The 18,386-nt window shown below is 48.0% G+C and overlaps 1 protein-coding gene across 2 annotated transcripts in view; it reads right to left on the minus strand.

Annotated features, from left to right (window-relative positions):
• The window catches only part of HYDIN (HYDIN axonemal central pair apparatus protein), a gene marked incomplete at both ends in the record, with an annotated part of 302,437 nt that overhangs the window by 94,377 nt on the left and 189,674 nt on the right, over positions 1 to 18,386 (minus strand). For both annotated transcript variants that reach the window (XM_080829076.1, XM_080829075.1), the window contains 6 exons: positions 314 to 451; positions 3,972 to 4,186; positions 8,474 to 8,644; positions 11,187 to 11,360; positions 11,820 to 11,999; positions 14,825 to 14,993. In XM_080829076.1, coding sequence (XP_080685202.1) covers positions 314 to 451; positions 3,972 to 4,186; positions 8,474 to 8,644; positions 11,187 to 11,360; positions 11,820 to 11,999; positions 14,825 to 14,993 — 1,047 coding nt within the window. The remainder of the gene's footprint in view (positions 1 to 313; positions 452 to 3,971; positions 4,187 to 8,473; positions 8,645 to 11,186; positions 11,361 to 11,819; positions 12,000 to 14,824; positions 14,994 to 18,386) is intronic.

An 18,386-nucleotide genomic window follows, 5' to 3' on the forward strand; every position in this document is an offset into this window, starting at 1 on the left:
GAGATGATTTTTAATATGCTACCAGAGGGCTGTATCATGACTGATTTTTTAAAAAATATGTAACCCGCTCACTGGAGCTTTAAGGCGTGTGGCTTCAACCTGCAGACTGCGCCAAGGCCAGGGACTGACCAGGGATGTCAAAAGGACAAGCAAATGGCTGTTGGGGACGAAGAAACCCATCCTTCCTGTCCAGAGCCCCTGGATTCTGAGCAGCCATGGGTGCGCTATGGATCGGAACCTCAGCTCCCAGCACAGGGATGGAGTGGGAGCCCCGTAGCTCTGTGCAGGGGTGGGGGTGGGGACACAGACCCACCTGGATGCGCTCAGCCAGGATCTGGGTGAGCAGGTCCTCGGGGAGCACACAGCTCACAAGCCCTGTCTCACCTCCGATACTGGGGCTGACGCTGAGCCGGCGCTGCGCGGGCCCCGTAGGGAGGGGGCTGGAGGAAACCTGCGGAGCGGGAGAAGGATCAGGAATTAGAATCCAGCTTGGTGTCGCAGCAGCTCTCACACGTACAAGCCATGTGACCTCACGGAAATGATGAAATCTCTCTGGGCCTCGTTTCCTCCTCTGTAATATGGGGATTGCATCGTAAAATGGAAAATTCCTGTCTCTCTTAAAGAACTGCTGTGAGCTTCAGGCAGGGACACTATGGAAGCTGCTTTGTGTATGTACTGAGCACCCGGAATTTGTTCATTCAAGAAATAGTAATTGAGCACCTACTGTGCACGCGGGACCCCTCTAGCACTGGGGATACAACAACAAACAAGGCGGGCAATGTTGCTGCCCACGTGGTCCTCATTGCAAGTGGGGCAGACAGAAAAGGACCACGTGAATATACAAATCAACAACCGTCTCAAGTAGTGACAAGTGCCAGGGAGAACAGCAGGAGGTAAAGGGACAGAGAGGCATGACAGAGTTGGACAAGAACCTGAGTGTGCTTGCTGGGATCTGGGGAGTACATGGGAGCCTTGTGTTACTAGATTAAGTGAGCGGTGGGGAAGAGGGCCGGGCTTCATTAAAGTGGAAGACATAGTCAGGTGTGAACACGCAGGGCTTGCAGACCCCAGGGAGGAATTCGGATTTTATTCCAAGTATAATGGGAAGTTGCTGGCATGTTTCAGGCAGATGTGTGGTCTGAGTTTTATTTTTGAAAGACCACTGTGCCTGGTGCTTGGGTGACAAGGGTAGTTAGTTAGTTAGTTAGATGTTTCCACGCTCCAAGCAGGAGATGATGGTGGCAGGGATGAGGATGGTCATGGTGGAGGTAGGGAGACGTGGTTGACACTTTCCTTCACATCCCATTCCCCCAGGACTTGGAAGGGAATGTGAAAGGAAGAGAGGCCCCAAGAATGACTCCTTGAGTGTTGGCCTGATCAAGTTGGAAAATGGTAAAGTCAATTATGAAGAAAGCAAAAACTGAGGGAAGAGCTATTTTTTTTTTTTTGTCTTGTTCTGTTTTGGGAATGGGCCAGAATCACTTCTCAGACATGTAAATTTTGAGGGGTCTCTAAGCCATTCAGTGTGAGTTTGGATGTATGCACCTGAGCTGGGGAAGAAATTAGGGTTGGAAATAGAAATTTGAGGGTCATATGCATACTGAAAAAATTTAAGTACTTAAGCCATGAGCTGGATAAGATCACCTATGGCGAAAAGGTAGATAACAAAAGGAGATGACTCAGTTCTAGTCTAGTCCAAAATCCTAAGGCTCTGGAGGAGGTGGAGAAGCTGGAGGAGGTGGAGAAGCTGGAGGAGAGGAGGGAGTCCTTAATGGGGCAGAAGGAAAGTAGAAGAGTGTGGTGTTCTGATGGCCAGGAAGTGCTTCTAGGAGGAGGAGTTATCAGCTGCTGTGAGGTCACAGGGGATGAGGAGAGAACACCGGCCACGGGATCTGGCAAGATGAATGGCAGTGACCTTGAGAGGAGTGCTGCTTGAGAGGAGTGGTGGTAAGGACAAGGGCCTCCCTGGAATAGGTCCAAGAAAGAATGTGGTGAGGCTGAGGAGGAAGGCCTGTGGCAAGTCTCTGGAGGAACAGCTGTGAAGAGGTGTTGACTGGAGGAGGTGATAGCTGGAGGGCGGTCTGGGGCCTCAGGGCAGTATTTTTAAAGATAGGAGGCACATAACATGCATAGATGCTGATGGGAAGGAGTCACTAGGTAGGGCACAACCAAGCAGGAGAGAGGGCATGACTGCAGGAATTCAGCTCTTGAGTGAGAATTGGTGGGGGGGGGGTCTGGTGCTCAGGGGCAGGGCCTCAGGTGAGAGCTGGGGCGGTGACTCTGGCAGGGAAGGCGCGATGCTGGGCTGGGGTGCAGCCTGGCTCGTAGGTCTGGTGGTGGGAGAGTCAGGTGGTCGCCTTTCAGTGTTGCTGCTCCCTCCATGCAGCCAGGAGAGAGATTATTAGCTGGGAGTAGGGAACAGGAAAGGGCCTTCGAGGTTTGGAGAGTGATGACCTCCATAAAATGGTTATCTCGAAGAGAAGGAGGGCAAATTTACTAGGGCAGACCAGAGGGTCTATTTGAGATGTGCGGTCTTAAATTTGGATGAAGACCATTCAGGAGAGAGGAGGGCTGTCTCTAGCTGTGTTCAGCCACCCTGCCTCAGGACGCCGAGAATCGGGTTTACCAGGGCTGAACTTTGGCTTGGAGAGTATGCAGAAGAGGAAGGGGCGAGGGAGAGGCTACAGGGACAGTCACGGATTCCAAACGGGGCAAGAAAACAACCAAAGAGGGGGCCGGCAGTGAAGATATGGACTGAAGGTTTGCATGGGACCAATTACCTCCTGGAGAAAGTCATCTGGAAAGTTAAAGATGGGGGTCAGGAAGTGGGAAGTGTAAGGCAGAGGTCTTGGAATTTATGGGTAATGATGAACCAGTTCTAGAACACGACCATGGCAGTGAGTACCTGAGGAGGCCGTGGAACTGAGAAGTGTGAGTGTCGGATTAAATGTCATTCAAAAGACCAGGATTTCCAGCAGGTGCTCTCCTAGAACATGGTGATTTATAAATAAATGACCTTATATTACAGGTAATATCTTCATTATATGACCCAGTACACATTTCTTCCCACTTGGAACATGACTAAACTCCAGTCATTGGAGAGTTCATGCTTTAGGAGAGCTTTGGAAAACCGAACAGCCAATTCTGGGTGACGCACTCCAACAGGGCGACTGTTGTCCAAACCCTGAGTCCTGTCACACTGTGGCAGCCGCATGGGGGATGGGGTGATCTTGAATAGGTTTTAAGTTCCCTATTTATTGAACGGGGAGGGGCGCCTGGGTGGCTCAGTGGGTTAAACCTCTGTCTTCTGCTCAGGTCATGATCTCAGGGTCCTGGGATCGAGCCCCACATTGGGCTCTCTGCTTAGCGGGGAACCTGCTTCCTCTCTCTCTCTCTGCCTCTCTGCCTACTTGCGATCTCTGTCTGTCAAATAAATAAATAAAATCTTAAAAAAAAAAAAAAAAGAAAGGGGATTGGGGTCAGAATTGGGATTTTCTGGTGCCTCTGATACACTCTCACAGACTCCCGTGCAGCCTCCCCGCCCCTGCAGTTGATACAAATGGTTTCATCCTCAGCGTTCCTGTCGTATTAGGCTGAACCATAGGAAACTGCCGTTGTTGGCCGTTTCATAGGGTTCACCCCAGTTCTTTTTCACAAACGTCTTTTGTCACCAATCTCATTTTATTGCAGATACGTGTACGTGTGGTCATCTCCCTCATCGGACCCTTGGTGCAGCATGAGCACAGGGATTTTTGCTTCGTTTATCTCCACTTTGCGAGCACTCAAGCCAGTGCCTCGCATGAAAGTTCTTGCTGAACCCCTGCCGGAGGACCACGCCTGCCAGCGCCTGCACCGTGAGCCTGGAGAGGGCACCCCCAGCCACGAAGCCGTGCTGCCGAGGCTGCAGGACGCTGAGGGGGAAGGGCAGGGGGAAGGACCCCAACCCTCCGCTGGGGGAGCCTGATCTGTACCTGCGGCGTCTCAGGCGCGTGCTGGTGATGCTGCTTCTGGGACCCGGAGCCGTGGCTCTCCGTCTTGCTTTTGGCGATCACCATGCTTCCGCGCAGTGGCTTCGTAGGTTTCATTTCGGGGGTTACCAGTGTGGAATCTGAGGTCAGCTTGCCCAGGGTCTCACTGCTCAGACGTACTTGTCCCACAGCGGTTTGGCCCGAAGCAGCCTCTTGGGCTACAGAGAGAGAGAGTAGATTTATATTAAAATCCACCTGAGGATAGCAAGGAAATGATGGTGGGGATGGCACAACATCTGGTATGACGGGTGTGACTCTCTTGAGGACCACAAAGCCATCTCGGCCTGCAGCTGGCTGGGAGGGGCTGGGAGAAGAGGCTGCAGCCCCCAAGGCTGGAGTGCAGGTTTCTCCGCTGCCCGACGTCCCAGTGGATCCCGTGTTAGTCGCCCCATGTTCTCTTCCAGCCCCGAGGGCAAGCGCTCCTGAAACCACTGGTGCACTAGGGCCCTGCCCTGGGACCCCGACACTAAGACGGGGTGATGCGGATGTGTGCCCAGGCAGCTGCCACCATTCTCCAGTGCATGGACAGACTCGGTAAGGCTCATGCTTGGTGACCATATTTCAGCAAATAGGTCCTCAGAACTCCCTTGGGAGCTGTCACTATGCTTAGCCCGCTCTATCTTTTCATGTGTTCCCTCTGTCTTTCCTCCAGGAGGTGATTATAGGTACAAAGACTCCATACTGCATCTGGAGGTGGGGGGTGGGTGGGAGCAGAGGGGCAAAGAACCTGAAGCCACCAGTAGAGCAACTGCACCAGAGTTCTGCAGCCAGTCCTGCACTCATCCGCCCCGTCCCCGCCACCTCCGGCTCTGCCTTGATAACGACTGCTCTGGCCTCCCACTGTCCGCGCCCGCTCACCTGGTCCAGAGTCCTGCACTCCCGCCACCACCCCCCCCACCTCCTGCCATGGCTGTGCAGTCTCTTCCGGGCTGTTCTATGCGTCTCAGCTTTCCCGGTCCTTGCCATCATTCTGCCCTATCTTAAAAAGCCAGTTCTTTCATTTCTTTCCAGACATCATCATGACACCCCCTCTCTTTCCCTCACAGCCCGACTCCAAAAACAGTAGTGTGGGCCACATCTGTCAATGGACACGTAATACGTATGTAATTTAAAATCTTCTAGTAGCTGCATTAAAAAAGTACACATGGCTTTTCATGGTGTGTTTTCTTTAACCCTCTATATCCAAAATGTGATCATCCCAACATGTAAACAACACATAGAAATGGTTACTCTGCTATTTTATAGAATAGCCTTTAACTCATACTACGTCTTCAAATAACCACCCTGGCAGCACACTTCAGTCTGTACTGGTCACATGTCAAGTGGCCAGTGGCTGCGGTGTGGGACAGGCAGGATCGTCCATAGCGAACAGCGAGTCGAGGTCTGGGGTTAACCCCTCCCTTGAAAGGGCTTTCTCCAAAGTGCCTGGTGACCTCTGAACTGCGAGCCACAGTGGCCCTCGCAGGGCTCATTTATCTGTACTTTCAGCAATCTCTGACTACATTCCCTCGCTGATTCGATACACTTTGGGAAGTCTTTACTCTGTGCCTGCTCTGTGCCAGGCACCATGCTAGGGGCTGGGAATACCTCAGCGATGAGCACTAACACAAACCTCTGCTTCCAGCCGACATTCTGGCGGGGTCGGCAGACAGTAGAATAAGGAAGTCGCGGAAGTGGTATATGAACCAGTGATGGGGCCTATGAGACAAACGAGTCAGGAAGGGTCCCCCAGACTCCACCGGGGCTCTGGAGAGGTGTGAAAGCCCTTCTCGCTCCACTCCTTCCCGCACCTCAGCCTCCTCGACTTCCCTCCACCCTGCTCTCCTGACTGCCCAGCCCTCTGAGCCTCCTCACTCTGCCTTCTTGGACTTCCTGGCTTCTCCTTCACGCCCTCCTCCTAAAATGTAAGTGTTCCCCAATGTCCCTTTCCATCCCTCTCCTCTTTCTGGAGCTTTCTTTTCTTTTCCTTTTTTTAAAAATTTGACAGACAGAGATCACAAGTAGGCAGAGAGGCAGGCAGAGAGAGAAGAGGAAGCAGGCTCCCTGCTGAGCAGAGAGCCCGATGCGGGGCTCAATCCCAGGCCCCTGGGATCATGACCTGAGCTGAAGGCAGAGGCTTTAACCCACTGAGCCACCCAGGCGCCCCTTTCTGGAGCTTTCTGGGTTGTCTTCCTCTCTTTCAGCAGTTGAACCTCTGGCTTCGTTGAGGAAGACTCCCCCAGTTATGTCTTTAGCTTGACATTACCCTCTCAGATTGGAAACCGGAATCCCCAGTGTGTCATGGGACACCAACACAGCTCCAAAGACCTCTGTGAAGTGTAGTTTAGTTGAGAGAAAAGGAAGCAAAAATCTAAGAGAACCAGAATTGTGATGCAGCTTGGAGTTCCCACTGAAGGTAGACTAGGCCACCCCCAAAATACGATGCGCGGAGTTCTGGACACGGCACCTCAGAATATACTGCTCTCTCTTTTGAGCTGTGGGCACTTGAGCTGTGGGCAAACGCAGGAAGAAGACTTCTCTTAACTTCCCTTATCTGCCGAAAAAGAGGCGTCCAAAGGGAACTCCATTGTCCCAAAGCCACACACTGGCAGTTACATCCACCAGGGATGTACCAAACTATCTACCCTCATCCGTTCTTCTGTGGGTCTACTCCTCTTCCCTAAAACTCATTTGCTCTCCCCTACAAGGACTACCTCCCTCCTCTTCTTTTCTCGTGAAGACAGTATTTAATTCAAAATTGTAAGCCACCTCGTTTCTTCCTGAGTATCTCCCCTGTACACATAAGATAAACATGTTAATAAACTTGCTTTTTTCTTGTGAATTTTTTATTATAGAGTCTTAGTCAAGAACTCAGAAGGACAGAGAGAAAATTATTTTTCCTCCCTTACATTACTAAAGAGCTATTTCTGTTATCTTCCCAGCAAAGACTCCTCTATTTCTCTAAGCATCCCATGCAGAGGTACTAAGAGGAGAGGACACGTCTGAAAGCCCCAGCCACTTTTATCAACCAGCTAGCAGACACGGTGCACTATTATAGATGCTGGCTTGTGGGCGTCTGGGTGGCTCAGTAGGTTAAGTGTCCGACTTTCAGTTTTGGCTCAGGTCATGATCTTGGGGTTGTGGGATCGAGCCCTGCATTAGGCTCCATGCTGGGTGTGGAACCTGCTTGTGATTCTCTCTCCCTCCCCCTCTGCCCTTCCCCCTGCTCTCTTTCTCTCAAAAAAAAAAAAATGAAAGAAAGAAAATGGGGTGCCGGGGTGGCTCAGTGGGTTAAAGCCTCTGCCTTTGGCTCGGGTCATGATCTCAGGGTCCTGGGATCAAGTCCCATGTCAGGCTCTCTGCTCAGCAGGGAGTCTGCTTTCCTTCCTCTCTCTCTGCCTGCCTCTCTGCCTACTTGTGATCTCTCTCTGTCAAATAAATAAATAAAATCCTAAAAAAAAAGAAAAAAAGAAAGAAACAACTGATGTTATGCTGTTATGAATATTTATATAAAAGTGGTTCTGCTCAGAGCAGTCACTCTACTTCAGTATAGTTTCACATTCCCCTGCCTTCTAGGTCCTTAGACAACCCGATGGAGCTGGGATTCCCAACCTCTGGTAGGTAGGCCACACCGGGCCTTACTACAGTGGGGTCCAAAACTCAATTAATTTTCCTTGCCAGTAAGCTTTCTTCTCCTCCCGTGTTTCCTATTTTGGTAAACAACATCACTCTTCTCCTGGTTTCCTGACGTGACCACCTGGAACGTCGGGAGCCCTCCTTGGGGCAGCTGGCCCAAGCCTGTTCATCCTTAGCATCTCCACTGCTCCCTTTATAAGACGTTACAAGGGCTGCTGCTTTTCCACTGTGACTCTCTGGCCATTTCTCCCCGAGGGTAAAAACCACCTGAGTCCTCTGTTCCTTCAAAATAAAACCCAAATTCATAATCCAGGCATCAAGGTCAACTATGATGGGCCTCCACCCACCTCCCAACCTCTAATCGACTGTCAGCTTCCTTGCTTTCTTGGACTGGAATGTCCTTGTCTTCATCTTTGCCTGTCAACGTTCACCTGCTCCTTCAAAGCTCATTTCCACTAAAACTTCCCGAGATCACGCTTGTTGGAACCCAGCCACCCCAAAGTTGCCCTCCTGCCATGTTCTTTCCCTCTGCTCTGAACAAACCCCTGTCTGCTTGCCTTTCATGGGCCACCCTCAAAGGTGGAAGCTGCATCCTATTCATTGTCCTGTTCCCTGTAGTGCCAAGTGTGTGCCTGTATTGGGCAGCACGGGGCGCTGTAGACGCTTGGGGGAGAGAATTCCTCCTCGGGTTATAAGTTGGCAGTATGCTGTAAGTCAGCCTTCAGCCAGGCATGGGGAGAAAAGCTCAACGTGGGACACAAGGAAGATGGGAATTAGCAGCAGGGGTGCCAGGCACTTGAGCACAGAAAGTCAGGGGAAATGGCTCTTACCAGACTCTTCTTCCTTCATGGACTGCTCTATGGCAGCCCTAATGCAGAGCTCCCGGGCCCGGATCCCCGGGATGTTGCTGCCATCGGAGATGGCTTCCAGCACAACGGAGTCAATATTCAAGCAGGCTGCATTGTAGTATTTGGCCATGCTGACTGCAGTGGCCGATTTTCCTGCAAAAAAAGGTCAGGAGGTTGAATTTCCTGGCTCTCAGCAGCTCAGTGTTCTAGACAGAAGAAGCTCCTAGAATGGAGACCGCTATAAAGTGATCTCTCCAAGTGCTTTGCCTTTAAGTCTCTAATGTGGCCAGAAGTGGCAGCAGAAAATAGAGGCAAGACCAGAACCACGAGAATTCTGGTTCTCATTCCACCACCAGTGCGCCGTGCACAGCGTGATGGCAACACGCATCCTCTCTGAATTTTCTCCGCAGTTAAAAGGTGATTTGGTCATGACCTTTTAAAATTTTGTAGCTCTAAGCGTGCCTGGTGGCTCAGTCGGTTAAACATCTGCCTTCAGCTCAGGTCATGATCTCCTGGTACTGGGATCGGGTCCCCTGTCGGGATCCCTGCTCAGTGGGGAGTCTGCTTCTCCCTCTGCCCTTCCTCCCACTCTTGAGTGCTCTCTCTTTCTCTCTCTCTCAAATAAATAAAATATTAAAAGAATTTTTTTTTTTTTTTGTAGTTCTACTGTCTCTGATTCTAACGGGAAGACTTTTTTGGTTTAAAGAGTAACTTGTGTTGATCTTTTCTCATTTTAAAATGTCTGCTCATTAAAAAGAAAGCAGGAAATACAAATAAACAGGAGAAAAGGGGGAAAAAAAAGGTCCACAATTTGCTCATCCAGAGATATTACAGCTAGCCTGTGGCTGCTAAGTATGCATGTACAACTCATGTATTTATATTTCTTAGGAAAAAGAAACCTGCTCTGTGGTAGGCTGAACAAAGACCCCTCCCAAAGACATCCACATCCAAATGCCCGCAGCCTGTGGAAATGTTAACCTTAGGTGGTAAAGCCGCTTTGCAGTTGCAATTAAGTTAAGGATCCTGATACGGGAAATTATCCTCCCTTGTCTGGGTGGGCCCAAGGTAACCCCAGGGGCCCTTCCAGGAGACAAGCAGGTCAGAACAGGGGATGTGATGGTGAAGCAAAGGAAGAGACACTGGAAGACACTGATTTCCCGCCCCCTGCCCCCCATAAGATTTATTTATTTATTTATTTGAGAATGAGAGAGAGAGAGAGAGAGAAGTGAGCAGGGAAGGTGGAGGGAAAGGGGGAGACTCTCAAGAAGAACCCCTGCTGAGCACAGAGCCCTGTGTGAGGATGATCTCATGACCCTGAGATCAGGACCTGAGCTGAAATCGAGAGTCAGATGCTTAACCGACTGGGCCACCCAGGCGCTCCTATGATGCTGGTTTTCAAGACGGAGGAAGGGGCCCTGAGCCAAGGAATGCAGGCGACATTTCTAGAAGCTACAAAAGACAAGGAAATGGATCCTCTCCTACGTGCCTCCAGCAGGAATGCAGCCTTCCCGACACATTTTAGATTTCTGATCTTCAGAAAGGACATCAATTTATATTATTTCAACCTACTAAGTGTGCAGCTGCCTACCACAGCAGCAATAGGAAATTAATACAGATTGCAAATCCTAAGGATGACACTTTTTTTCTCACTTAAAATGATGTATCATGAATATCTTTCTATTCATTCAATATACTTCTATGGCACTTTGAAAAAACTGTGGTGATGAACACACAAAATTTACCATCGTGACCATGGGTACATGTACTGGTAAGTTACATTAGTCCATTCACACTGTGGTGTGACCGTCACCACCATCGAGCTCCAGCACTTTTTCATCTTCCCACATGGAAACTCTGTAGCCACCACACAATAAGCCCCCATCCTTCCCTTTCCCCAGCCCCTGGAAACCACCACTCTCCTTTCTGTTTCTATGAGTCTGACTCCTTTAAGTGCTTTATATAAGTGGAATCATGCAGCAATTGTCTTTGGGTGATGATTTCACTCAGTATAATGTCTAAGTGTTCATCCATGTTGTAGCAGGTGTCAGGATTTCCCTCTTTTTTGAGGCTGAGTAATAGCCCATTGGACCACATTTCATTTTCCCATTCACCTGTCAATGGACGGTGGCACTGTTTCTAGCTTTTGGCCATTGTGAATAATGCTGCTATGAACACGGGTGCATGTAGCACTATTTTTAATGGCAAATTAATTTACTTTACGGATGTACTAAGGTTTAATTAACCAGTCTTCTGCACTGAATGCTTCAGTTGCTCCCAGTTTTTCATTACGGTAAGCAATGCTGCAGCGAGCAGCCATGCTGTTCATCTTCGTCCACGTCATTAAATATTTTCCCAAGATAAATTTATAGAAGGAATGTGGCCAATTCAAGAGATTTGTACATATTTCCCCCTCTCTTTTTAAATGATTTCATGTCTTGGATTTTTCTTTTATAGTTTAATGTTTTTAAATTATTGAAAGAATATAAGCTCAAACAGGTCAGAGATGTATTAATTAAAAATAAGGGATCCCTGCTCTTTCTCTAACCCTGTATCTCTGACATTGGCAATTGAGTAGTTTGGGGATAGTCCTGTGGTATATAAATTTCAAATGAAAGAGTCTTTTATTGTCTTAAAAATTATATGTGTAAACTTCACCGTAAACCCTACAGGGGCAACCCTTCAGGGCTGTGCATACCAGACATTGGAGTCCCATGGATGATAATGGCGATGCCTTTCCTGTTCTTGGATATGTGGCCTTCTGCGGAAATATCAATGCCCAGGTGGCGAGCTATCGCCTTGCTCACTGGGTTGCTCTCGACTTCTCCAACTTCTTCTGTGGAGTGGCTGTCAATGCTCTGTAACTTGTCAGCTGCAAAGTAAAAATATATGTGTGCAAGTAAGTACATGTGGACATGCCTGGGATTCACACGGTCTGGTGGAAAGGGGAACAACTTTTCCTTTCTTCGACATTTTTGTTTTACAAATCACCTGTTGCAAGTGTTCTCACTCCCCCACATGGCAGTGACTTTTTTGGCTAATAGTTTGTCCACAACCACTAGAATTGAAATACAGATACTCTCTGACTGTTAACTCTATCTTGGGGGAATGTACCCTGCTGAAAAAAAATGATACTAGACACTAGCTGAATTTGCAGCATGACAGGAAACGGCTGAATAAATATGATGGCATATTCATATGCAGAATTAACACCCAGCAGGGCTAGAAGGCTTGAGGGTGCATTTCAGGGAGAAAAGTGAAGAGGTACTGGACAGTCTTCCCACCTCTGTATAGGGAGAACTGTTACCAAAACATTAAAATGCTTCTTTACTTTGAAACATGATTTTTTCCAGGCTCTCGTCATCTTCCTCTTCATCTGGGTAAGTCTTAGACTCGGCTGTGGGAAGGTGCCGTTCTTCGAGGTTGGATGTGACCGAGATCCCTCGGCTCAGTGAGGTCCTCTTTGTACTGGCTGAGGTTCCCAGATCAGACGACAGCCCGTCTTCCTCTTCTGCCCAAGAGCCAAGCACGCAAACACACATGCAGAAGAGTTGGGAGGGGGACAGGGGCGATGGGGACACAAAATGAAAGAGAGACAAAGTGGAGAATCACTGACCTGGTCACCATCACCTTGGACTAGCCAACCCCAAGAAATGAGAACAGCAGTCGGTTGGCTGTTAAGAAGTTTCCCTGCCCAGAGTGTTTCTACATCTTAACATAAAAAAAAAAAAAACCCACAAAAATTATACAGTTGTTTCAGGGAATTTAGAAAATTCAGAAGAGTAGGAATTATAAAATTCATCGGCGAAAGAGACGGAAAGACAAAGAAATGGTGATTGCAACTGCATTTCATGATACCAGAACAGGAAAGCTCCAAGTTCTCAGACTGTTCCTTTCTCATTTTTTCAAAGCTGAACTTGGGATTATAGTGTATATCCCAATTGTAGCCTATTTTCCCCCTTAACTTGTCATGAACATTTGTCCATGGCCTCACTACAAACATCTCCCATTTTGTCTGCCCAGCGCCCTCCCCACTGGCACTATCCCACAATTCCAATGGGATATTAGGCTGTGATTGCACAAAATGGCCCCCTCTCCCCCAGGGGGCCAAGACACTGATCCTGGGAGGCATGGGGCATTGACATCTAAGGCGGAGAGGTCGGAGCTCTCCTGTGACCGGCCATGCTGGCCATGGCGTGGGAAGCAGGGAGGACAGTCTGCACGTGAGAGCAGAGGGAGCAGAGGCTCAGAGAAGCCCTGGGGAAAAGCAGAGTATGCACCTGCCTGGCCCCCTCTGGCCCCCTGTGTCCCTGTTCTCCGCCACCTTTCAGGGCCAAATGAAAAAATGAACCTGTCACTGTACTGTTGTAAGGATGGGGACGAGAGTGACAGGGCCCTTCTCTGAGGTCATGATGCCTTTGTACCTGGCAGCCCCTGCAGCTGTCTACCCCCGTGCCTCCCCACCCCCATGACAGTGGGTTTGAGTGTCAGTGTCTGTCCTCCCACCTCCTTCCTGACCCTGTGGCTCTCAAACACAGGGTCTTGTTTTATTGATCTGTTTACCACACTTCAGCTCCATTCTTGGAACATACATTGTGGCAGCTAGTTATAGGCTTAATTGGTTCCCCTAAAATTCATATGTTGAAATCCTAACTCTCCAATACCTCAGAATGTGACTGTATTTAAAGTGGCAAATAACGTTAAAATAAGGTCATATAGGTGTCCTATTCTGTCCACACTGCAGTATGACTGGTGGTCTTTTTTTTTTTTTTAAGATTTTATTTATTTATTTGACAGACAGAGATCACAAGTAGGCAGAGAGGCAGGCAGAGAGACAGGAAGGGAAGCAGGCTCCCTACTGAGCAGAAAGCCCGATGCGGGGCTCGATCCCAGGACCCTGGGATCATGACCTGAGCTGAAGGCAGAGGCTTTAACCCACTGAGCCACCCAGGCACCCCTGACTGGTGGTCTTTAAAAGGAGATTTGAACAGACACCCAGAGGGAAGACTATGTCAAGACCGGGGGATGATGGCTATCTACAAGCCGAGGAAGGAGGTTCAGAAGAAAACAACCCTGCTGACACCTTTGTCTTAGACATTGAGCCTCCTGTAGCGTGAGAAAATAAACTTCTGTTGGTTAAGCCCCCGGTCTGTGGTCTCCATGATGGCATTTCTAGCATCTGAGTACCAATAGTGCTCAATGACATGACCAGGAGAATGCGGGGAGAGGTGGTCTTCTCTCATCTTTGTCCTAAAAGGACAAACTAGTATTCTCTGATTAGTTTCCTTGAGAGGCAAGATAAGCTCAAGGGTGGGAGAAAATGGACTTTATTCAGTTCATTCATTCGCTCTCACAGCACATATTTATTGGGCACTACGATGGGGAATGTGTGATCACTGCCTTTACAGGGACTTCTCATTTGGGGGGCAGACGGGTATGAAGAAAACAATTATACACGCGATGACTGTTACACAGAGAAAGAGAGCAAATAACAGCAGGGAGGGCAACTTCTGGGATGAGCATGGAAAGCAGGAAGGAGAAGCATGCATCATGCTACAGGTCATTCAGGAGCCTTGAAGTTCAGGTGCACATAAGGGAGCGCCATGGGTGTATGACGGGGTAACTCAGGGGCAGTAGGCCAGGAAAGGGCACATTATAAGAGCACAGTCAAGCTTTATGATTGGGGTTTGGCCTTGAGGACCATGGAGGGCCAACCTCTTCCTTGTGTGAACCCCCATTCCCTACCTCTTTTAGGGCACCAAGCTATACCCTGTGTGATGTGTTACTGCATCACCTGGGCACACACAGAATCTGTGGGACACTGTGGTTACCACCACGGTCTCCGGAGCCAGAGAGATCTGGGCTCGAATCCTGATTCTACCCCTTCAAACTGCGGACCTGGCCTGTCAGTGCTCTAGTTTCTCATCTCTATGTGTAAAGCCTTCAGCACGGGGCTGGGTATCTAGTACGTGTTCTTCTATACCTGTATCGCTTATTATTTAAATTAAATATATCCTGTATTATTGGTTTCAGAGGGAGAATTCAGTGTTCATCAGTTGCATAGAACACCCAACGCTCATTACTTCAAGTGCCTTCCTTAACGCCTGTACCCATTGTTTTGAGGTCTAAACTCCTTGCTAGACTCTACAGAGAGGAGAACGTACCCCATGCAGGGTACTTCCACTTCCATGCAGCAGGGATGACAGGCCCATTCTGGGAGGGATAGAAACAAAATCTGTGAGGCACCTAGCACAGGCCTGGCTGGCCTCCCAGGAGGGACACCTCCGGGGCTCCAGGACAGGGACTGAAGCCGGGCTCTTGGCACCGAGCTCTCACCGTTTTCCTGGCCCAGACTCTCCAGATACTTGGCCTTCATCTGCTCCTCTTTCGACCGCTTCATCTCCTTAAAGTACTCGTACAGCTCTGGGGGCAGCTTTTCCCCCGGAAGGCGGGGAGGCAGCAGCAGGGTGTTGTAGGAATCGTAGCCTTTCAGCGTTCGTAAGATCTGCAAGAGGAAGAGGGCGATGGCTGTTGGCTGGCTGGAAGCTTCTTCCTCCGGACAGCCCTCACGGGGTCTGCCGACCCACCTTGTAAGACCTTGGCTGCTGCCAGAGGCGGGAGTGTGCAGCATGGGCCTTCGGGGAGGTCTAAAAAGAGAGGCTGGGCCCTGAATCTGGGGATATAAGATCTTGAATTTTGCCCCATTTGAGCCTGGGCATTTCACATGCGGGAGAGATTTTTCCTCTTGTTTTATAAATAACATACACTGTTTTGTTGTTTTTTCCCATTGACAAAAGTACAGAGCTCCATTATCCACTCTGAGTGACATGTTCTTGAAAAACCCTGTGGGGAGCAATGTTAGACAAGGAAGGCGGCTGTCTCATAAACAGATGATCCAGGGAAAAACCGGTAAAATGGTATTAAGTATGTGTATGCATGAATGTGTTGGGGGGGAGTGTGGGGGTAGGGAGGGAATGTGTTTTGGGGTTGTTCGATGAAATATGGGATGCGCAGTTTAATCTGAATTACAGATAAACAATGAATAATTTTTTTAGTATAAAAATGTCCATGTAAAATATGTCCTATGTTTTTTATCTGAAATTCAAATTTAACTGTGTAACTTGTTTTTCTTTCTGCTAAATCTGGTAAACTTAGTGTGTATGTATATTTATAAGACACAGTACAATAAAGTTCTAGAAAGCATTTGCTTCCTATACGGCCTAATTTACGTGAAAACTCTGTTTTGTTGAGCAACCTTTCCTTCTCTAGGATCACTGTTTTTAGTTGTGTGAAAACCACTGTTAAAGAAGCTCATTCTAAAATTTATATGGAAGAATAAAGAGCTAAGAATAGTTGAAATGCCTGAAATTAATATAATCATGTATGTTAATTATACTTGAATATAAAAAAATGGTATAAAAAAAAAAGAAAGAGTTAGGGCACCTGGGTGGCTCAGTGGGTTAAGCATTTGCCTTCGGCTCAGGTCATGATCTCAGGGTCCTAGGATCAAGCCCAGTATTGGGCTCCTTGTTGAGCAGGGAGTCTGCTTCTCCCTCTTCCTCTCCCTCTCGGCAACCCCTCTGCTCATGCTCTCTCTCTCTTTCAAATAAATAAATAAAATCTTAAAATAAAAAGAGTGTTAAAACATTAATGAAGAAGAAGAAAGAGAGAGGACTGTCCTACTAGATATAAGGACTTTTGAAGCTGGGGTAACAGCGTGGAAATGATATTGGGGTAGACTAACTGACCAGAGACGATACAGAAAAGAAGGCTTAGAATAGATCCATTCACATATGGAGATTTGATACAGGACAAGCTGGCATGGCAGGTCAGTGGGGAAAGGAAAGAACATTCCAAAGACTAGGTGATGCAGACACACAAAGGCCTGGCCAGGTTGCTTCAGCTGGGGCAATTCTGAAGAGCGGGCCCAGCTCCGGAGCTCCCTGTGGGCTCCCCCGAGGTCTCTGCTATAATCCCATCACAGCTCACCTCTCTGACCAGGTCTGCTCTCCTTATTGTTTCCTGGTATTCCTCCCAAGAGTGCTCCTTATGAAGCCTGCCGCACGTCTCAGGACCTTTGCTTTGCCTTTCCCTTGAACCTGGCACAGCAGAGGATGTGGGGCCAACAGAAGCTACTGAGCACTTCATGAATACCTAATGAAAAGACTCCCTTCCACAGGGACAAATTCCCATTCTGAGAAAAACTTCTAGATGCAGAATCTAAATCGGGCAGAGCATAAACACTAGATGTAAAGAAGACAGAAGACAAACAGGTTGAGTTGGGGGAAGGTCCAGAGGAAGCAGAACCATCTTAGCCAAGCCATTCCTAAATTTCTGACCCACAGACAACACGAGATAACAAATGCTTGTTGTTTGAAGTTGCCAAGCTTGGGAGCAATTTGTTTTGCAGCCGTAAATAACGAATTAATATACAACAAAAAACTAAGCATCAGACTTCATGAGCAGCATAGGAGAAAACGATGAAGCAATGCATTTAAGATATTCAAGTGCAAACCGAGTGAAAGGTATTGTATCCAACCAAACCTATCTTTAAGCATAAAAGCCGCAGGTGAATAGTTACACCAGGCATGTACTCAGGAAATAGCGTTTCCATGAGCCCCTCCTGAGGAATCCACTGCAGACCACACAGAGGTGACTGGAGAAGTTTCATCCTAAGGACTGGTGCTGAACACTGAACACACGTAAATAGAGAACTAAGACTAAGTGATAGAAAGTAGGTTCTGACAGCCTAATGCTGTAAGCTCTGACATGACAGATACGATACAAGAAGCAAAACATAGAGTGAGTGCATGTGACATGATTACCCAGTAAGCATTAATTGAGAAGAATATCATTTTAAGTTAGAGGGTGCTGAGGAGAGAGAAAAAGAGATTAGTAGCTAATTTCATAACTGCTCACAGTAGGGAACTAAGAAGCAGTCTCTAACAGGTAGAGTACTAAGAGTATTAGATAAAGGGATAGTTTATACATCCCAGCCTCAAGGTAGCGGAACAGGGTGGAGATGGTAAGAACAGACCCAGCTAGGTCAGTGGAACAGAACAGAGATCCAAATAGACCCAAGTGACCTGTCCAGTGACCTCTGGCAAAGGGGCAAATGCAATGCAATGAGCAAAGATAGTTTTTCCAACAAACAATGTCAGACCTGGACATCCAGATGCAAGAAGCACAAATCTAGATGGATGGGACATCTTTTGCAAAGCTTAAAATGGATCAAAGGCCTAAATGACACACGCACGGCCATAAAACTCTTAGAATGTGCCTTAAGAGAAAATCCAGATGACCCTGGGTGTGGTGACAACTTTCTAGAAACACACCAGAGGCAGAGTCCACGAAAATAATAATTGATGAGCTGGACTTTATTAAAATTAAAAACCTCTGCTCTGCAAAAGACAATGTCAAGAGAATGAAAAGACAAGTTATAGAATGGGAGAAAATATTTGCCAAAGATACGTCTGATAAACTTATTATTCAAAATATGTTAAGACCTCTTAAACTGCAACAGAGAGAGAACAAACCACTGGATTAAAAAATGGGCCAAAGACCTTAACAGACACCTCGCCAAGGAAGACAGACAGACGGCAAATAAGCATATGAACAGATGCTCCACCTCAGAGGTCAGCAGGGAAATGCAAATCAAAACAAGGCAGGCTACATACCTATTAGAATGGCCCAAACCCGAAACACTGACAACATCTACTGCGGATGAGAATGCGGGAGAACTGGAACATTCACTCACGGCTGGTGGGAAAGCAAGACGGTCAACCACTTTGGAAGACTCTCTGGCAGTTTCTTTTAAAACTAAACATACCTTACCCTACGATCCAGCAATTGTGCTACGTGGTACTTGTCCAAAGGAGATAAAAATAGATCTTCCCTA

Source organism: Martes martes (assembly GCF_963455335.1).
Source record: "Martes martes genome assembly, chromosome: 17".
Classification (NCBI taxonomy): domain Eukaryota; kingdom Metazoa; phylum Chordata; class Mammalia; order Carnivora; family Mustelidae; genus Martes; species Martes martes.